General features: G+C 43.1%; 1 protein-coding gene across 3 annotated transcripts in view; it reads left to right on the forward strand.

Moving 5' to 3' along the window:
* COL4A3 (collagen type IV alpha 3 chain) overlaps positions 1-15,939 on the forward strand; it is a 176,609-nt gene that overhangs the window by 66,287 nt on the left and 94,383 nt on the right. For all 3 annotated transcript variants that reach the window (XM_053598282.1, XM_053598283.1, XM_053598284.1), the window contains exons 2-3: positions 12,083-12,139; positions 15,183-15,272. In XM_053598282.1, the coding sequence (XP_053454257.1) occupies positions 12,083-12,139; positions 15,183-15,272 (147 nt within the window). The remainder of the gene's footprint in view (positions 1-12,082; positions 12,140-15,182; positions 15,273-15,939) is intronic.

A 15,939-nucleotide genomic window follows, 5' to 3' on the forward strand; every position in this document is an offset into this window, starting at 1 on the left:
GAGCATGTCCTCCAGGAGTTCACTGTGCAAGTGTCCCTGAAAAGTGATCTTTTGGATTCATCCATTACATACTTTAAAATAGCTCTGTTTCCTCAAACTTGATGTACCATTTGGCTGACTATAAAGTCTGACTGTCAATCAGTTTCCTGTAGAATTCTGAAGGTCCCCAGCTGTATCTCCTTGTGGTACTGCTATTGACACATTCAATGCCACTTTGATTCCAAGTCAAAGTGAACTTTTTCTTTTTTATGAGACAGAATCTTACTCTGTTGCCCAGGCTAGAGTGCCATGTCATCAGCCTACCTCATGGCAAGCTCTCCAACTCATGGGTTCAAGCGATCCTCTTGCCTTAACCTCCCAAGTAGCTGGGACTACAGGTGCCCATCAGGACACCTAGCTAATTTTTTCTATTTTTGGTAGAGACAAGGTCTTGCTCTTGCTCAGGCTGGTCTTGAACTCCTGAGCTCAAGGGGATCCTTCTGCCTCAGACTCCTAGAGTGCTGGAATTACAGGTGTGAACCACTGTGCCCAGCTTTCCAAGTCCCTTTTGTATGAAACTATTTGTTGTTAGTGGTGGTGTTTATTTATAGGATCTTTGTCCCAGTGTTGGGTGACATTATGATTGTGTGCTTGTCAGTGTGTGCTTATAAGAGGGGCACATGTAGTGATGCTGTCAATCCAAAAATCTATTTTTTTTTGCTTTAGAAATTGTTCCTTGTATAATTTTTTATAATTTTTTGTGAAACTCCTATGGGTCAGACACTGCACTTCCTGGATTAAACCTCAAACCTTCATAGTTTTCTTCTTACTGTTCACTTCTTTTTCTTTTTGTCCTGTTTCCTGGGAAGATTTCAAGAATTTATCTTTCCTTATGTCCATCAACCTTTTGATTTTAGTTGGGCCCTTGTAGTATTTATTGCTGCCGAACAGAGTATCCCCAAATTTTGCAGCTTAAAACAGCAAACATTTACTATCTGACAGGATTTCTGAAGGGCAGAAATGAGGGAGCCACTTAGCTGGACAGTGCTGGCTCTGGACAGCACTGGCTCAGAGTCTCATGTGGCTGCAGTCAGGCTGGTGGCTGGATCCTCTGAGGCTGAAGGGGTCAGAGGACTGGCTCACAGGATTGCCAGATTACAGGGCTGCTGTCAGCAGTCTCAGCACAGAGGCTCTCTGTGTGGCATGGCAGCCGGCTGCCCCCAGAGCAAGCAATCTTGAGAGAGAGCGAGCAGAGGTCACAATGACTTGGTCTTAGACGTGACATATTGTCACCTCCGCCCCACTCTGTTGGTCCTACAGAAGAGCCCCCAGGCCACAGGGAAGGGACTTGCCAAGGGCACGAATACAGGCTGAGGGATCTTGGAAACTGGTTAGCACACCCCCACGTCCCAGCTCCTGCTGTTTGTTTCCCCTCTTTCCTCTGTGTGTGTGTCCACCCATCTGGAGTCACTTCTGTTGGGTATTCCCCCACCGCAGCAGGGCAGGTGATTTGAATGGTGCTTCTGGCTCACCTCTTGCACACAGGAGCCCAACCTTCCAAATGCCCTTAGCTTCTAGGCTCAGTCCCGTGGCCTGTGGCACCAGCCCCACCCACCACTTCCTGCTTACCTTCCAACGTGGACCCAGGAACATTTACCTTGGTTTTAAGTTGGTGTCTTTTAATTTTCTGTTCTTACATTTTTATCTTTCATTAGAGTTAAGGAAATGGGTCAGAGTATTCACCAACTTACTATTCCGGTTGACTCAAAGCTTCCACTTGCCGTCCGTCTTCCAGAAATTGACTGGCACTCTTCGTTTGTCTCTTTTTCACCTGTTTCCCTTGTTTTGTGGGTTGGTGCTCCTCCTTTAGTTATGTTTTTATTCTTTATCACATTTTACTGGTTTTCCAAAGGACAAGACACATATAAAAGTATTTGATCAACTATCTGGATTAACTCATACACAAGTGAGACTTCGGTTCTTTCTTCCTAATAATATTTCCACTCAAGCAGGGTCCGTATCCTCAGGAGATCCGACACCAGCATCTTCCCTAGACTCTAAAGAAGGCCTCCATTTGGGAAGGTGGCCTTGTCTCATGGGCAACCTCAGCATCTTGACATTTTTTTCATACTGTGGATTCACAGATAGCCATGGATGTTCCCTTGAAATGTCTTATTTTAATGGATGGTATTATAAACAAGGTTTATAGAAACCTACAACTGTCCCAGAACCTAAAACTGACAAATACAAAACTTTTAAAGGCACTTTAGCTTTTGCTTTTGACAGTTGGTGTAATTGGCCCAGGAGTAGCTCATGGAAGCAGAGACAAGCATCTGGTCACCCTAACTGTGGACTAGATGCCCTCCTGCCTGTACTCCAACTCTGGCGCAGTCGCAAGTGCCTGGTTCAGTTGTTGGTTAAGAAGTGAAATTCCCTCAAGTACTTCTTCCCTGATTGGCAAATGAAAAGGGGACAGATGGGTTGTGTATACAAACCAAACTTTCCTTTAAAAAAAAATGTTTAAAGACAGTCTTACTCTGTTGCCCAGACTGGCATACAGTGATACGATCATAGCTCTCTGCAACCTGGAATTCCTGGGCTCATGCAGTCGAGTAGGTCAGACTACAGGACACTCACCACCATCCCTGGTTAATTTAAAAAAAAAATTTTTTTTTAAAGACAGGGTCTTACTATGTTGTCTACACTGTCTCAAACTCCTGGTCTCAAGCAATTCGCCCCAAATGCTGGAATTATAGGCATGAGCCACTGCACCCATTTTAATTTTTTAAAATAACATTTTTGAAGATGTTTTCTGAAAGACCTGGTCCTACAAGTAGACAAAACAGGCCTGTGGCCTGAGGGGCTTGTCTGCCCTGTACGTGTCTTCACCTGCCAGCCTGGAATTTGGATTTTCGTCATTGGTGGCATCAGCGGAGGTTCTTTGTGTTAAGAGTTATTGGCTCCTGTGTCACTTTCAGGGCAGATTTTTTAAAAACCTACTTGTTAGCATGCACGCCACTGTATGAGATCAGCTCGCTCTTACCTCTTAGAGATAAGAAAGACCCTGCGGTAGTAGGTGGCCAAGCAAACAGCAGCCAACAAGAGTCAGAGGAGACAATTGTGGCTAACTTAGTGTTTCCCGTTGTCACCCCTGTGTTGGCAGTGCAGGGTTTCCCCAGAGCAAAGCAAATGAGAAAAACAAGAATGCGGCAGAGAGTTTTTTTAATCAAATGAGAGTTATTTGTTTTCACTTTAAAGAAGCATCTTTTATAGTATCTTAATTTTCCTTTCTTCTGGGCCCCAAGCAGTGGATCCTGCCTGTCATCACAGCACTCTGGGAGATGGAGGCAGATGGATTCTTGAGTTCCAAGACCCCCCTGCTCAAGAGTGAGACCCCATCTCTACTAAAAATAGAAAAACTATTTTGGCAGCCATCTGTAGTCCTAGCTACTTAGGAGGCTGAGGCAGCAGGATCACTTGAACCCAGGAGTTTGAGGTTGCTGTGAGCTAGGCTGACTCCAAATCACTCTGGCCTGGGGTAGCAGAGTGAGACTCTGTCTTAAAAAAAAAAAATTATATTATACCATTTAGGTTTGTGTTAGAGGTAACCATTGCTCTTACATAGAAAAATATAAATAAGACAATCCCATGTTGGGGGCGGCGCCTGTGGCTCAGTGAGTAGGGTGCCGGCCCCATATGCCGAGGGTGGCGGGTTCAAACCCAGCCCCGGCCAAACTGCAACAAAAAAATAACCGGATGCTGTGGCAGGCACCTGTAGCCCCAGCTACTTGGGAGGCTGAGGCAAGAGAATCGCTTAAGCCCAGGAGCTGGAGGTTGCTGTGAGCTGTGTGATGCCACGGCACTCTACCGAGGGCCATAAAGTGAGACTCTGTCTCTACAAAAAAAAAAAAGACAATCCCATGTTGGTCTTCATTTGGAGATGTATTTATTTTAATGTGCCACGAGGTGAGGAACCTTGAGAACTTTCGATCTGCTGGGTTCTTCCAGTCCCCAAATTGCATCCCCCCAGCCCTGGACAGAAGCTCAGTGGAGGGGGAGGGAAGACAGGGAAGGATCAGAAAAGAGGCACTTGTCTGACATTCCAGGGAGGAATATCACCTCTCACGGGAGCTCGGAGCTGATCTTGTCTTTAGGTTTCTAGCTTAACTTTTTAAATGCCATTTTTATATGGCTACAGAAAAAATATAATCAAGACCATTCACACCAGGGAGTCACCAAACTTTTTCCATAAAAGACTAGATAGTACATATTTTAGACTTTGTAAGCCAAGAGGCAAAAATCAAAAATATTGTGTAGAACCTATATGCCAAGGCAGAAAACGAGTATCCACACAGTTTTGGACAAAATATAAACTTTATTTATAGACATTAAAATTTAAAGTTTATAGAATTTTCACAAGACAAAAATATTACTTTTCTTTTGATTTTTCTCCCAACCATTTTAAATATAAAAGCTAGTCTTGTTAATAGCTCACAGGGTGTACGGGAACGGACAGGGGACTGGATTTGGTCCATGGGCTGCTGTTGCCAACTCCTGAGTTACACGGCTAATTCTGTGAACTACAATGTGCTTATTACTGGGGTTTTATAGCCCATTATGGAAGCACAGTGACCGGGTAAGGGGAGGAGAAAAATATCCTCCCCCACCCCGGGACTGGGTGGCCCGCAGAGCCCCTAGGAAATGAGCACAGCCTGTGCTGAGAACATGACCCACCACAGGCTGCCTTGCCCGGTTCACATCCCCGGCTCTGTCCCTTACTCCCTCTAGCCTCTCAGAATCCCATTTTTTCTCCTCTGTCAGTGAAGCTTATAATTGTGCCTCCTTCACAGAATCTGTACAAGGTACAAGTGAGATGGTGCGGAAGGCAGCAGGCCTGGAGGGAAAGCGCTGAGAACACACTGGTGTTGTGGCTGGTGGGAGTTCATCTCTACCAGCGCCCCAGCAGGGATTCTGTGGAGTCTACCTTATGTGGGTGGTGGAGGCCTCTCAGGCCTTCTGCATTCAAAACCTGTTAGAACAAGAAAAAAAAAAAAAACACCTGGAGTTAATGATTATAGGGGTACATACCACTTGCTGCATTGCACAAGACAGGCAAAGCTCTCTTACCATCCTGTTTGTTCCCAAGCACACAGAGAACACTGATTGCACCTTCCTTGTCAGAGCCAGTGACCCGCTCTGCTGTCATCCAGAAAATCAAAAACGGTGGCTGGTTTAGATGTCTAGACACGCTGTGGGCTCTGGACAGGAGCTGAGAGACAGGGAGTGGCAGCTGCAGAGAGAATCTGTGACGCCCGAGTGTGGGGAGAGCAGCTCCTGGGTGTCACTCTTCTTCCCTGGCGGGCATGTTGCCAGGATGCACAGTGGCAGATGGGGCTGAGGCGGCCGGCAGAGGACAGCTCATGGCGTCTGTCTGGCACGGTTTGGCCTGCACTTGGTCAGCTCTTCTTTTCACACACACAAAAAAGTTCGCCCGAGGCTATTGGCTGGGCAGAGGCTGGCAGGGTCAATAATCATAATGCAAAATCAACAGACCTGCTCAGCAGGGTGTGAACCAGCTGGAAACGCTGCCACCTCCCCCCAAATCAGGCAGGCGGGTGTGGGGGAGGAGTGAGGGGCACAGGGCAGGGCACTCTGGGTTTGGGGAGCAGAGGGAGGAATAGAGCCAAGTTTGCCTGGAAATTGTTTTCTGGCCTATTAATGAACAATAAAAATGCATGCGCATATTTCCCGGTCCTTTTACTGCATGACAAAAAATGCATGTGCTTAATTAGATCCTTTATTAGTTTGAAGAGTAAAAAGATCATTTTTTACTGCACACCAGTGCTGGGAGGGGTTGAAGAACTGAAAGTGACAGTTCCCACTTGCAATCTGGGGAAAGTGATAAGCACCAGCTTGTGTCAGTTTGCAAGCATCTGTCTAAGGAGCAATATGTGTATTAAGCTGATAAATTGGTCATAGCAGACAGCGACAGCTCTCAGGGAGCACTGTCTGAGTTATTTGAAGGGCTTTATCTGTATGACACAGGTGATTCAGCAAGCAGGGATATAGACCCCAAAAGTCTGCCTCACTGTGCCAGGGGTGACGCACGGCCACCATGAGACGAGACAGAGAGAAAAAGTGTCAGAGCTTTCCCAGAAGTGCCTACTGCCTTTGTAAAACATACAGTAGAACTTCTGTAAGTTGACCACCCACGGAACTGTAACAAACTGGTCAGCATACGGAGGTGGTCAGAACCTGGGCCCCCTGACCTGATGCATGCATTTGGTGCGTCTCCAGGCTGTGAAAATTGGGAGGTGGTCAGTGCAGAGAGGTGGTCAACTATGGAGGTTCTACTGATTTGATCTGGCATCTTTCATTTATAAGCATCAAATATTCTCAGGGTCTCTAACCAATATTTTATGAAATAAAAATAAATTGCAGTATATCTGTGCTCCTATACAAATAATAGTTGGTTAATCAATGCATACTCTCGGTGTATTCTAATAAGGCTGTTAACAACAATTAGTTACTTCATTTGTAGTTGAACAAAAACATTTGCAGTCTCTCACCCTTGCTTGTGAAATGAGCCCCAGTTCTTCGCCACTGGATGAACACCATCAAGAGGAAATGTCTGGGAGGAAGGTGAATAGTTCCCCCGATGGAAAAAGGATCAAAGAGTAGAATGGATGCCCTTGGCCAGGAGATCTTGTAACATAAAAGAAGTGAGAGGAGGCCTCTATGGACTAAGTCTTTACTGAGTGCCTGTCTCAACTTCTCCTCACAAAAACACTGCAAGATGGATCCTAGTACCTTCCATTATCGATGCGGTAACTTGGAAGGATTAAGCAATTTCCCAGAGTTCCAGTTAGTGAGTACAAAGCTGGGAGTAGGTCTCACCTAGACGGGTCCATACACACAGGTAGGTCTGTACATCCACGGCCCCTGATTTCTAGACTTCTAAACCTTTCAAGATTGTCTACACTGAAAGTTTACTTTGCATTCTAAGTGAGGCCATAAAAAATAAATGTGACTATGCAAAGAATGATTCTCACAAGTTGAACTATTTAATATTCAAAAGTGCTAAAATGTCATGTAATCTTGGATCATTTCCTGGTGGTGGAGGTAGAAAAGCCATAATATCATTATTAAGAGCTTTCTGCTCATGACAAATGGTTTCTGACTCCATTAGGGTATGAAGGAAACACAAGGTAATTTATTGTAGGAAGAGGAAAAATCATAAAAACATTGCTCAAGAAACAGCCATCAATTATACTTTCTTAATAGTTAGCCTGTGGGCACCCTCGTTTTTGAATGACTTTGCACTTGAATATTAACTAATGGGTTATATTCCATTAAAGCAACCACAGTGTTTCAAAAAATGGATCTAGAAATGGTGGATCAAAATCAATGGGAATGAAAATATGGCCCCTATATCTTTCAGTCAATTATTTGAATTTTTAAATTATTTAAGTGCATTTACAAAGGAAAGCATTTATTTAAGGAAAAATAAGATTATTAAGAGAAACTGATATATTAGGTCTTGGGTTACCATTCTCACCACCCAGGAGTATTGAAGGGCCAGAAGTATTCCACATGACTCTGCACCAAGGTCTCTACAGGATCACACAGACAGGGCTTGTTTCTAAAGCAGCAGCTGAACAACTACCACAAAGCTTCCCTGACCATAATCTTGAGTTCCTTCAATCAGGTCCAGCATCTACATGTCAGCAAAACTGTCACTCTCAAGTCCTGGTCAACCTGATGTTGCAGACACATAGGCCACACATTGCCAGTTTAACTTAAAGTTCAAGGTGGAACAATTGTGGAACATTTCTACTAACTCAGGCACAGAAACGCAGCTGTGGACCTGGGTCTGAAGAGTGCTCAGCAGGGAAGACATGCATGACTAGGGAGGGCAGTGGACCCTTTTCCAAGGACTTTCAGATTCTTCCACAAGCATCTGAAAGCAATTGGTCTGTGTCAAAGAAACTAAAACTGCAATTTGTTGATGCGGGTAGGATTTAACAAGAGAGATGCCATCGAACTCTAGATGGCTGATCCATTCCTAAAGAAAAGACTTGGGCCCTATCCCATGGGATTGGAGAGTTAGTGTATATTTGTATATTTTAGGGAAATATAAAATGTCTGGTATTCATTTATCTGTTCAGTTTTGATTCCTTAAGTTTTTCCAATTAAACAAGCAGCTGGTACTAAACTATCAAGTAGGGATTCTACTTTAATGTGAAAGCAAGCCACATACAAACAAAAAACTAAATATATGGCCCCAAAAGGCTCACAACCCAAACTGTGGAACAAAAATGGGGGTAGGGGGGAATGTCAAGAATGGTGGTTCTGATGGCAGAAGGGAGGAATTGTGTGATTGCAGACGGTGATGGGAAGCCAGACCCTGGGCAGCGGGAACTCGGGGGAATAATGAGCTTGCATCCAGACGTCCACATCTGACCTTTGGTGTCACTAGCGTGAGTCCTAAAGCTCTTGCAGCTTTGAGAGCCGGTTGTTGAAATCAAACCTCATGTACTGATGATGGTAGGCAGGAGCATTGATGAAGACAAAATCTCTGGTACAAAAGGAAAAATTTGTTAAAAATGAAATAGCTTTGACTTTACCTAACAATTGCAATCAGTGTAACCTGGCTTATTGTACCCTCAATGAATCCCCAACAATAAAAAAAAAAAAAATGAAATATAGCCGGGCGTTGTGGCGGGCGCCTGTGGTCCCAGCTACTCGGGAGGCTGAGGCAAGAGAATCGCTTAAGCCCAGGAATTGGAGGTTGCTGTGAACTGTGTGAGGCCATGGCACTCTACCGAGGGCCATAAAGTGAGACTCTGTCTCTAAAAAAAAAAAAAAAAAAAAAAAAAAAATGAAATAGCTTTTCATTTTCTACAGTCATAAGGACCTTGTATAAAACTGAAGATCTTATTTAAAAACTAGTAACCTAAAGTCGTTGCCTTAATGTTGATTTCTTAGTTGGGGAATAATGTCATTGGATAAGAATGTTCTCTTATTTGGGGTAGATGTGTACAGAAGTATTAGAGGTGAAGAGTCAGGTTGTGTGCAGCCTACTTTTCAATGGTTTGGGGTGGGGAGTGTGTTGGTGAACCCAGATCAGAGCGCGTGAATGTGTACAGTGCACTGTTTTTCAGAGCCCAGAGTGCCAACTGTAACACCATAGAATCCCTATAATTTCACTGTTTTTCAACTCTTCCGAGGGTTTAAATTTTTTTCCAGAATTTCTTTTCATCTAAGTAGCTAACAAATATTTGTTAATTAACAAATAATTGTGTTAATGTTAACATGTGTTAAAATAGCCAAAGCCTCCAGTTCCACTCTTTGCCATTTGGGTCATAGTCATTCATAATTCACACGTGCAGAAAGTATCTTCATCACAGCAGCTAACAATAGCCGTATAATTCATATGACTAAAATAGTTGTCCAAACTGGACCCCAGCTTTGGGTCCAAACTTAGTACTCCGTCTAATCAATCTACAAGCAATTGTTTAAGACATTGTATGTCCAGGATACTCATGGGAACAGGACTGTACAATTTCTTCTCTCTGGGGACACACAGATGTCAGAGAACAGATCCACCTGCAGATATTCACGGGAGAGTATAAGAAAGGGGCCTGAAGTGTGGAGATCAGCAAACACTTATTTGCTCAAGCTAAGATTGAGAGGTTTCCGGTAGTGTGCAAGGAACCAGACTCTTACTCTAAGAAATAAAATGAAGCCTGTCTCATGGCACCTACAAAGCTTGGTTAGAGAATGGCCAAACTGGCCCTCCTCCCTCTGGCCCTGAGATGCTCAGAATCAAGGGGCCAGGAGGCAGAAGAATCAGAGATGCTTATTGTTCATTTGAAAACAGAGGCCATCTACCTCCCTGTACACTTAAGCCCAAGGTCCTCACCCAGCATCTGGTGCCTTCAGGAGTGGGACTCAGGCTTCCCTTCCTGAGACTCTGCTCCTCCAGGTGCTGTGTGGGAGCAGATATGGGGCCTTCGACCCTTGAAGTGCAGTCAAGGGCACTTAACGCTTACAAAAACAACTGCCTGGAGGTGTCTTGTCTTCAGGACTTTGGTTTGAGCCGAGCAACAAAAGCACCCCCAAAGTGAGGGAGCTCGTAAGTCTGCCTACTCTTTCAGAATGACAGAGAGAACAAAAAAGTCACCACAACAAAAAGCTGTGCTGATTAGTTTCTCAAACGATGTAAGGTTCAGAATTAGCTCAACCCCACCCCCAAGACTGAGACTGGACAGCTACAGCCTTGAGCAGTTACCAGCATGCCCCAGGCAGCTTATTAAAACACCTTGCTGAGATTTGCCCCCTGACTTTCTGACTCAGCAGGTAGAGAGGAGCCCAGAATTTGCATTTCTGACATGTTTCTAGATGATGTTCACGCTGATGGTCTGGAAATCCACACTGTGAGAGCCACTGTCTCAGCAGAGTATAATTAAATATGGACAGTGGGTGAAATGAACATTAAGATGTAAAAATCCAGAAACATAAGACTAAAATAATTCAGTTAAGATATGTCTTAATGACCCCAAACATCAGTGAGGAAAATAGGAAGGACTTAGTCTTCTACAAATACCAAATATCCAACCTTTGGGGAGACCTTAGACTTTCCTTCTCAAACCAATACTTTCCGTTCATATTAATTAGGATGGATACAAATGTGAAGAGGCTCAGCGAGTGGTGGAAAGTCACTAGGCAGTCCCCTTCCCGGGGTGGCAGCAAAGCTACCACCCAAGCTAAGGAAATAGATTCAGTTGTGTGTGGGTGTCTTTGCTTGTTTAGGGTGCACAAAGAGAATTCTCCACTCGAAGCAATTTCTTTTTATTTTCCCTACTAATTAGCCAACAAACCTCTTAGACATACGTTGCCTCTGCTATCTGTTTTTCTGGGGAAAGCAAACTAATTTTCAGTTAATATTAACTTGACAAAAATTAAAGGATTAATAGGTAATCACAGAACAGATATCATAAAATGTGCATGTCAAACACATATTATTATTATTATTTGGAGACAGAGTCTACCTCCGTCACCCTGGGTAGAGTGCTGCAGCCTCATCGCAGCTCACAGGAATCTCAAACGCTTGGGCTCAAGCGATCCTCCTGCCTCAGCCTCCTGAGTAACTGGGACTACAGGCGCCTGCCACTACACCCTTCTAGTTTTTGATTTTTAGTAGACACTGGGTCTCACTCCTGCTCAGGCTTGTCTTGAACATCTGAGCACAGGAATCCACCCATCTTGCCTCCCCAGTGTGCTAGGATTACAGGCGTGAGCCACTGTGCCAAGCCTCAAATACATATTTTAAATCCACTATTTAAAACGATTTTTTCATTTGCTCTTCTGTTAGCAGAAAAAAGTTTTTAAAAACTGACATCCCTTACTGTGGATGTGTCCAGTGTGAGAGCTGGGGGTGTAAGTGTGTCCAAGCAACTAGTTAGATAGGATAAGTCTTACCAAGCTCACAATCAAATGTTTTGGTTTTATTTTACATGAAAGAATATTTTGATGTTAGTTTTAATGAATTGGTTTCTTCTCTTTAAAAATACATAGGGGTATTGATTGTTTTATCTCAGTCTTGAACATTGTTTCAGGAAAAGAAAAACCTTACAAATAGCCCATAGAATGTTACATGTTAATAAACACAAATATTATAAATATACATGCTGTTGTAACATGACGTACATAGACATATATGTATTACACATTAATAGGCATACATGGCCTTATGTTGAACCTAAGATTTGCCAGCATTCACCACTTTCTACCTACAGTGGTGGTAATTTCTTATGGTTCAACTATTGTTCTGAAAAAAGGATAGATGACTTCGCCTTTCCCACAAATAAATTACTTAAAATTCCTAAATACCATAAAAATGCTGCCCATTCATCTGATATTCCTCCTGTATGCAACATTTCCTCATTTTTTTTCTGTGACTCTTGATGTGTTACTATAATGTCACTTGACTCTTAGTAAATAGTGTCCAGTACTCCAAGAACGGAAAAATATGTTCACTTTTGCCCTGTCAGCTGTATAGGCTGTCTCTAACAAAACCCTTTCTCTTCTCTCTTCCTAGGGCTGCGTCTGTAAAGACAAAGGCCGGTGCTTCTGTGATGAGATCAAAGGAGAGAAGGTAAAAGCAAAGCCTAATGTTGCTTCGTTTCCCTAAAAAGTTCATCAAGTAATTCACACCCTTTTTTCATCAGTGGCAGAAACATTTCAGTATGTGGTTTCATTTTCCAAATCCAGTGATGAACTACTTGTATATAAACATTAACCCTAAAAAAAAAACAGAATGTCTAGGAAGCTTCAGATATTTTGCATGTACACCAGCAATTATTAAATTACAATTTTCTTCGCCTACAAATAGTAAGTAGCAAGCTAGGGAAAGAGAAGGTTTATAAGAAGCCTCCATATGCATATTCTATTTACAATGTTGCTAAACATGACAGATAAACTGAAAACAACTTGATTCATTCATTTTGATAGAAACACTGAAACCCACAGATCCTCCCCACCACAGTATTGGTGCAAGGGCGCCTCCTGGTGGAGAAATTAGCATTCTAGTTGAGGCAAAACTTCAGCAAAGTAGAATGTAGCTCCATTGCAGAATTCAAGGGGAAAAAAAAGAATGCCGTGAAATCTCATTAACTCGCTCCATTAACTTGCAATTTGTGATAATTAAGACAGAGGCAGAAGTAAGTTTTTATCTTTGTTTACAGAACCCTTTCCTCAGAAACACTAATTAATTGTTCAACACTATTGAAGGGTGCCTATTTTAAAATATTTTTAAGAACACATTTTAAGATCTATATGCAAAACAACTTACATATGTAAGATTTATATGCTAATTATAGCAACAATTATTATTTTTACTTTAAATTGTTTTATAATTCATGGGTAGTTTGTTTTAGGGTTTTTTTCTGAAGTTATGACTATAGAATTCAAATTCCCATTGGAAAGCACCTGCTCTGAGATTCATCTTGCATTCAAGAAGCATTGAGAGAGTGAGTCCCTATTGTTCATGAGACGGTATTCTAGGATGTGCGGGTATATTCTCGCTCCACAGTGAGAGGGGTCTAGCAAATTCTTTTATTCTTCGTCTTGTTGAATGTGTGTATACACACACAATGTGCAATGGCTGACTTGATCTTTTTTGTTTGTTTATTTTTAATTCACCCATTGTGTCACTAAATTGACCGAATTGACCAAATCAACTAGTGGCCTTTACTGTTAAAAAGTACAATCAGCCCTGCTTATCCGTGGGTTCCGAGTTCTTGAATTCAAACAACTACGGATTGAAAATACTGTGGGAGAAAAAACACCACCACCACCACTGCAATAATAAAACATTACACAAAGGAAAAAATACAGTAAAACAACTGTTTACATAACATGTACCCTGTATTAGATATTATAAGTCATCTAGGGATGGTTGAAAGTATACAGGAGGATGTACATAGCTTCTATACAAACATTATACCATTTTATTTTATTTACTTACATCCGAGACAGAGGTCTGCTCTGTTTCCCAGACTGGAATGCAGTGGCACCATCATCAGATTTCTGCAACCTCAAACTCTTGGGCTTGGGTGATCCTCTGCCTCAGCTTCCTGAGTATCTGGGACTGCAGACACAAGTGGTCATACCTACCTAATTTTTTAATTTTATTTTTTGTAGAGATAGGGTATAATTATGTGGCTGATCTTGAATTCCTGGCTTGACGCAATTCTGTCACTTCAGCCTGTCAAAGTGCTGGGACAACAGGCGTGAGCCACCACACCCAGCCTTATACCATTCTATACAAGGGACTTGAGCTTGTGCTGCTTTGGGGCTTTTTTTGGGGGGGAGAGGGTCTTAGACCCAAGCCCGGACAGATGACAAGGGCTACATGTAATCCCAAGATCCATATCCAGGATGATGACCTGAAGGTAGAACCATGTCAAGAACTGGGCCTCAAGTACTTTGTCTCACTTTCACTAGGTACTTTCCTGTAATATCATCTGGATGCTAAAAAATTACTTAGCTCACATTTTAGGTTACACCGCCCTTGATATCGCTCCTGCATCTCCTACACAAACAGTAGATTAAATGACGAATTCCTGTGTAATCAACAAAGAACTAAACTCATAACCTGCCCAGTGCTGTTCTTTTCCAAGTGCACAGTAACCATGCACACTCGCCAAACACATTCTTGTGTCTTAACTTCACTCTCTCCCATCCCTCAACAAGCATTCCAGTAACACCAATGTTTCTATTGGGGCTTTTTTCTCAATTTCTGATTCCTTGTGCTAAGCTCTGCTCTGCATAGCCCTTCCACGGGGGAAAAGGGCCTGCACTTTCAACCTATAGATCAGAGATTTTCAACCGGTATGCTGTGGCACATTGGTATATTATGAGAGGATCTTAGGTATGCCACAAAGAATGTTTAAAGATCATTAATTGAATTATTTTCAAAAGATGTTCACGGCACATTAAGTATATTTCTCTTTTTACTCTTTTTGTTGTTGTTGTTGTTCACCATAATTTCAGTGTGCTGCAGAAGTTTAACTACAGGTTCAAGTGTGCCCTGAGATTAAAAAAGAAAGAAAGAAAGAAAGAAAAGAAAAAATGTTGAAAAACACTGCATTAGGTCAATGCTACAACTGGTCACTTTCCAGTAACACACTCACTACTGAGTGTTAATTAGTTGTTTTCTTTCTTTCTCTCTGTCTCTCTCCTTCCCTCCTTCCCTCCATCCTTCCTTCCTTCTTTCTTTTTTGACAGAGTCTCACTCTGTCACCTTGGATAAAGTGCCTGTGGTGTCATAGCTCACAGCAACCTCAAACTCTTGGGCTTAAGCCATCCTCCTGCCTCAGCCTGCCTGGTAGCTGGGACTATAGGTGCCCGCCATGACGCCCAGATCATTTTTCTATTTTTAATAGAGATGGCATCTCACTGTTGCTCAGGCTGGTGTGGAACTCCTGAGCTCAAGTGATCCACCTGCCTCGACTTCGCAGAGCACTAGGGTTATAGGCATGAGCCACCACCCCAGCCCAGTATTGTTTTCAATCCAAAGAAAAAATATGCTAAATGCCATCATAAAGTCAAAAAGAAGAGAATACAATGATTACCATGTGCTTATTGTTGAGTCATTGCTGTTCTGAGTCTTTCTTGTGTCACTTTGGTTTTAACAGGGGGAGAAAGGTCTCCCTGGACCCCCGGGCTCTCCTGGCCAGAAAGGATTCCCAGGTCCTGAAGGCTCACCTGGACCCCAGGGACCCAAGGTAAGTCATTCTGCAAACCAGACAATCCCCAACCCACCTAGACCTCATCATGCCTGTTCCCTGGGCTGCCGAGAACCTGGACAGGATTCCACATCTTAGCCGACTCATGGGCGTGTGACAAATTCCTCGTCTCCAATATTATTTGGGCTCTCAGAGCTGCATCTTATTCCAAGGCTATTGGGAATGCTGGTCATTAGCTCCAAATCCACTACTCAACTCCCTCCCCTGCCCCATCTTCATGGTTTCCACATCTGAATCTGTCCCAACCACACCCGTTTTTCTCCTTCCTGTGGAAAGGACGAGCTCTTTTCTCCTTCCCTTCAAGCCCTGCCCCAGACCTGCACCCTGACCCCTGGGGTTCCTGCTAAGACTTTGTGCCAGGAGGTGTCTTCCCTCTCTCCATACGTCCCAACTTTCCTTTGGAGGTTTTCCTTTTCCCAGCCCTGAATCGTGCAAATATTTTCCCCAACTATACAAATCTCCGGCTCCTTGTCATCCCTCCCTGTCTTTCCTTTCTCTGTCAAATTTCTTTAAAGAACAGCTAAATGAGCTGCCTGCAGTTCCTCTCCTGGTCACTGCCTAGCTCCCCTCCTCTGAAAACACTTGCAAAGATCAACAGTGACCTTCAAACGGCCGTTGAAATTAAACTCTTCTTTCTCTGTGTCTG

The sequence above is a fragment of the Nycticebus coucang genome, chromosome 7, assembly GCF_027406575.1.
Source record: "Nycticebus coucang isolate mNycCou1 chromosome 7, mNycCou1.pri, whole genome shotgun sequence".
In the NCBI taxonomy this organism is placed as follows: domain Eukaryota; kingdom Metazoa; phylum Chordata; class Mammalia; order Primates; family Lorisidae; genus Nycticebus; species Nycticebus coucang.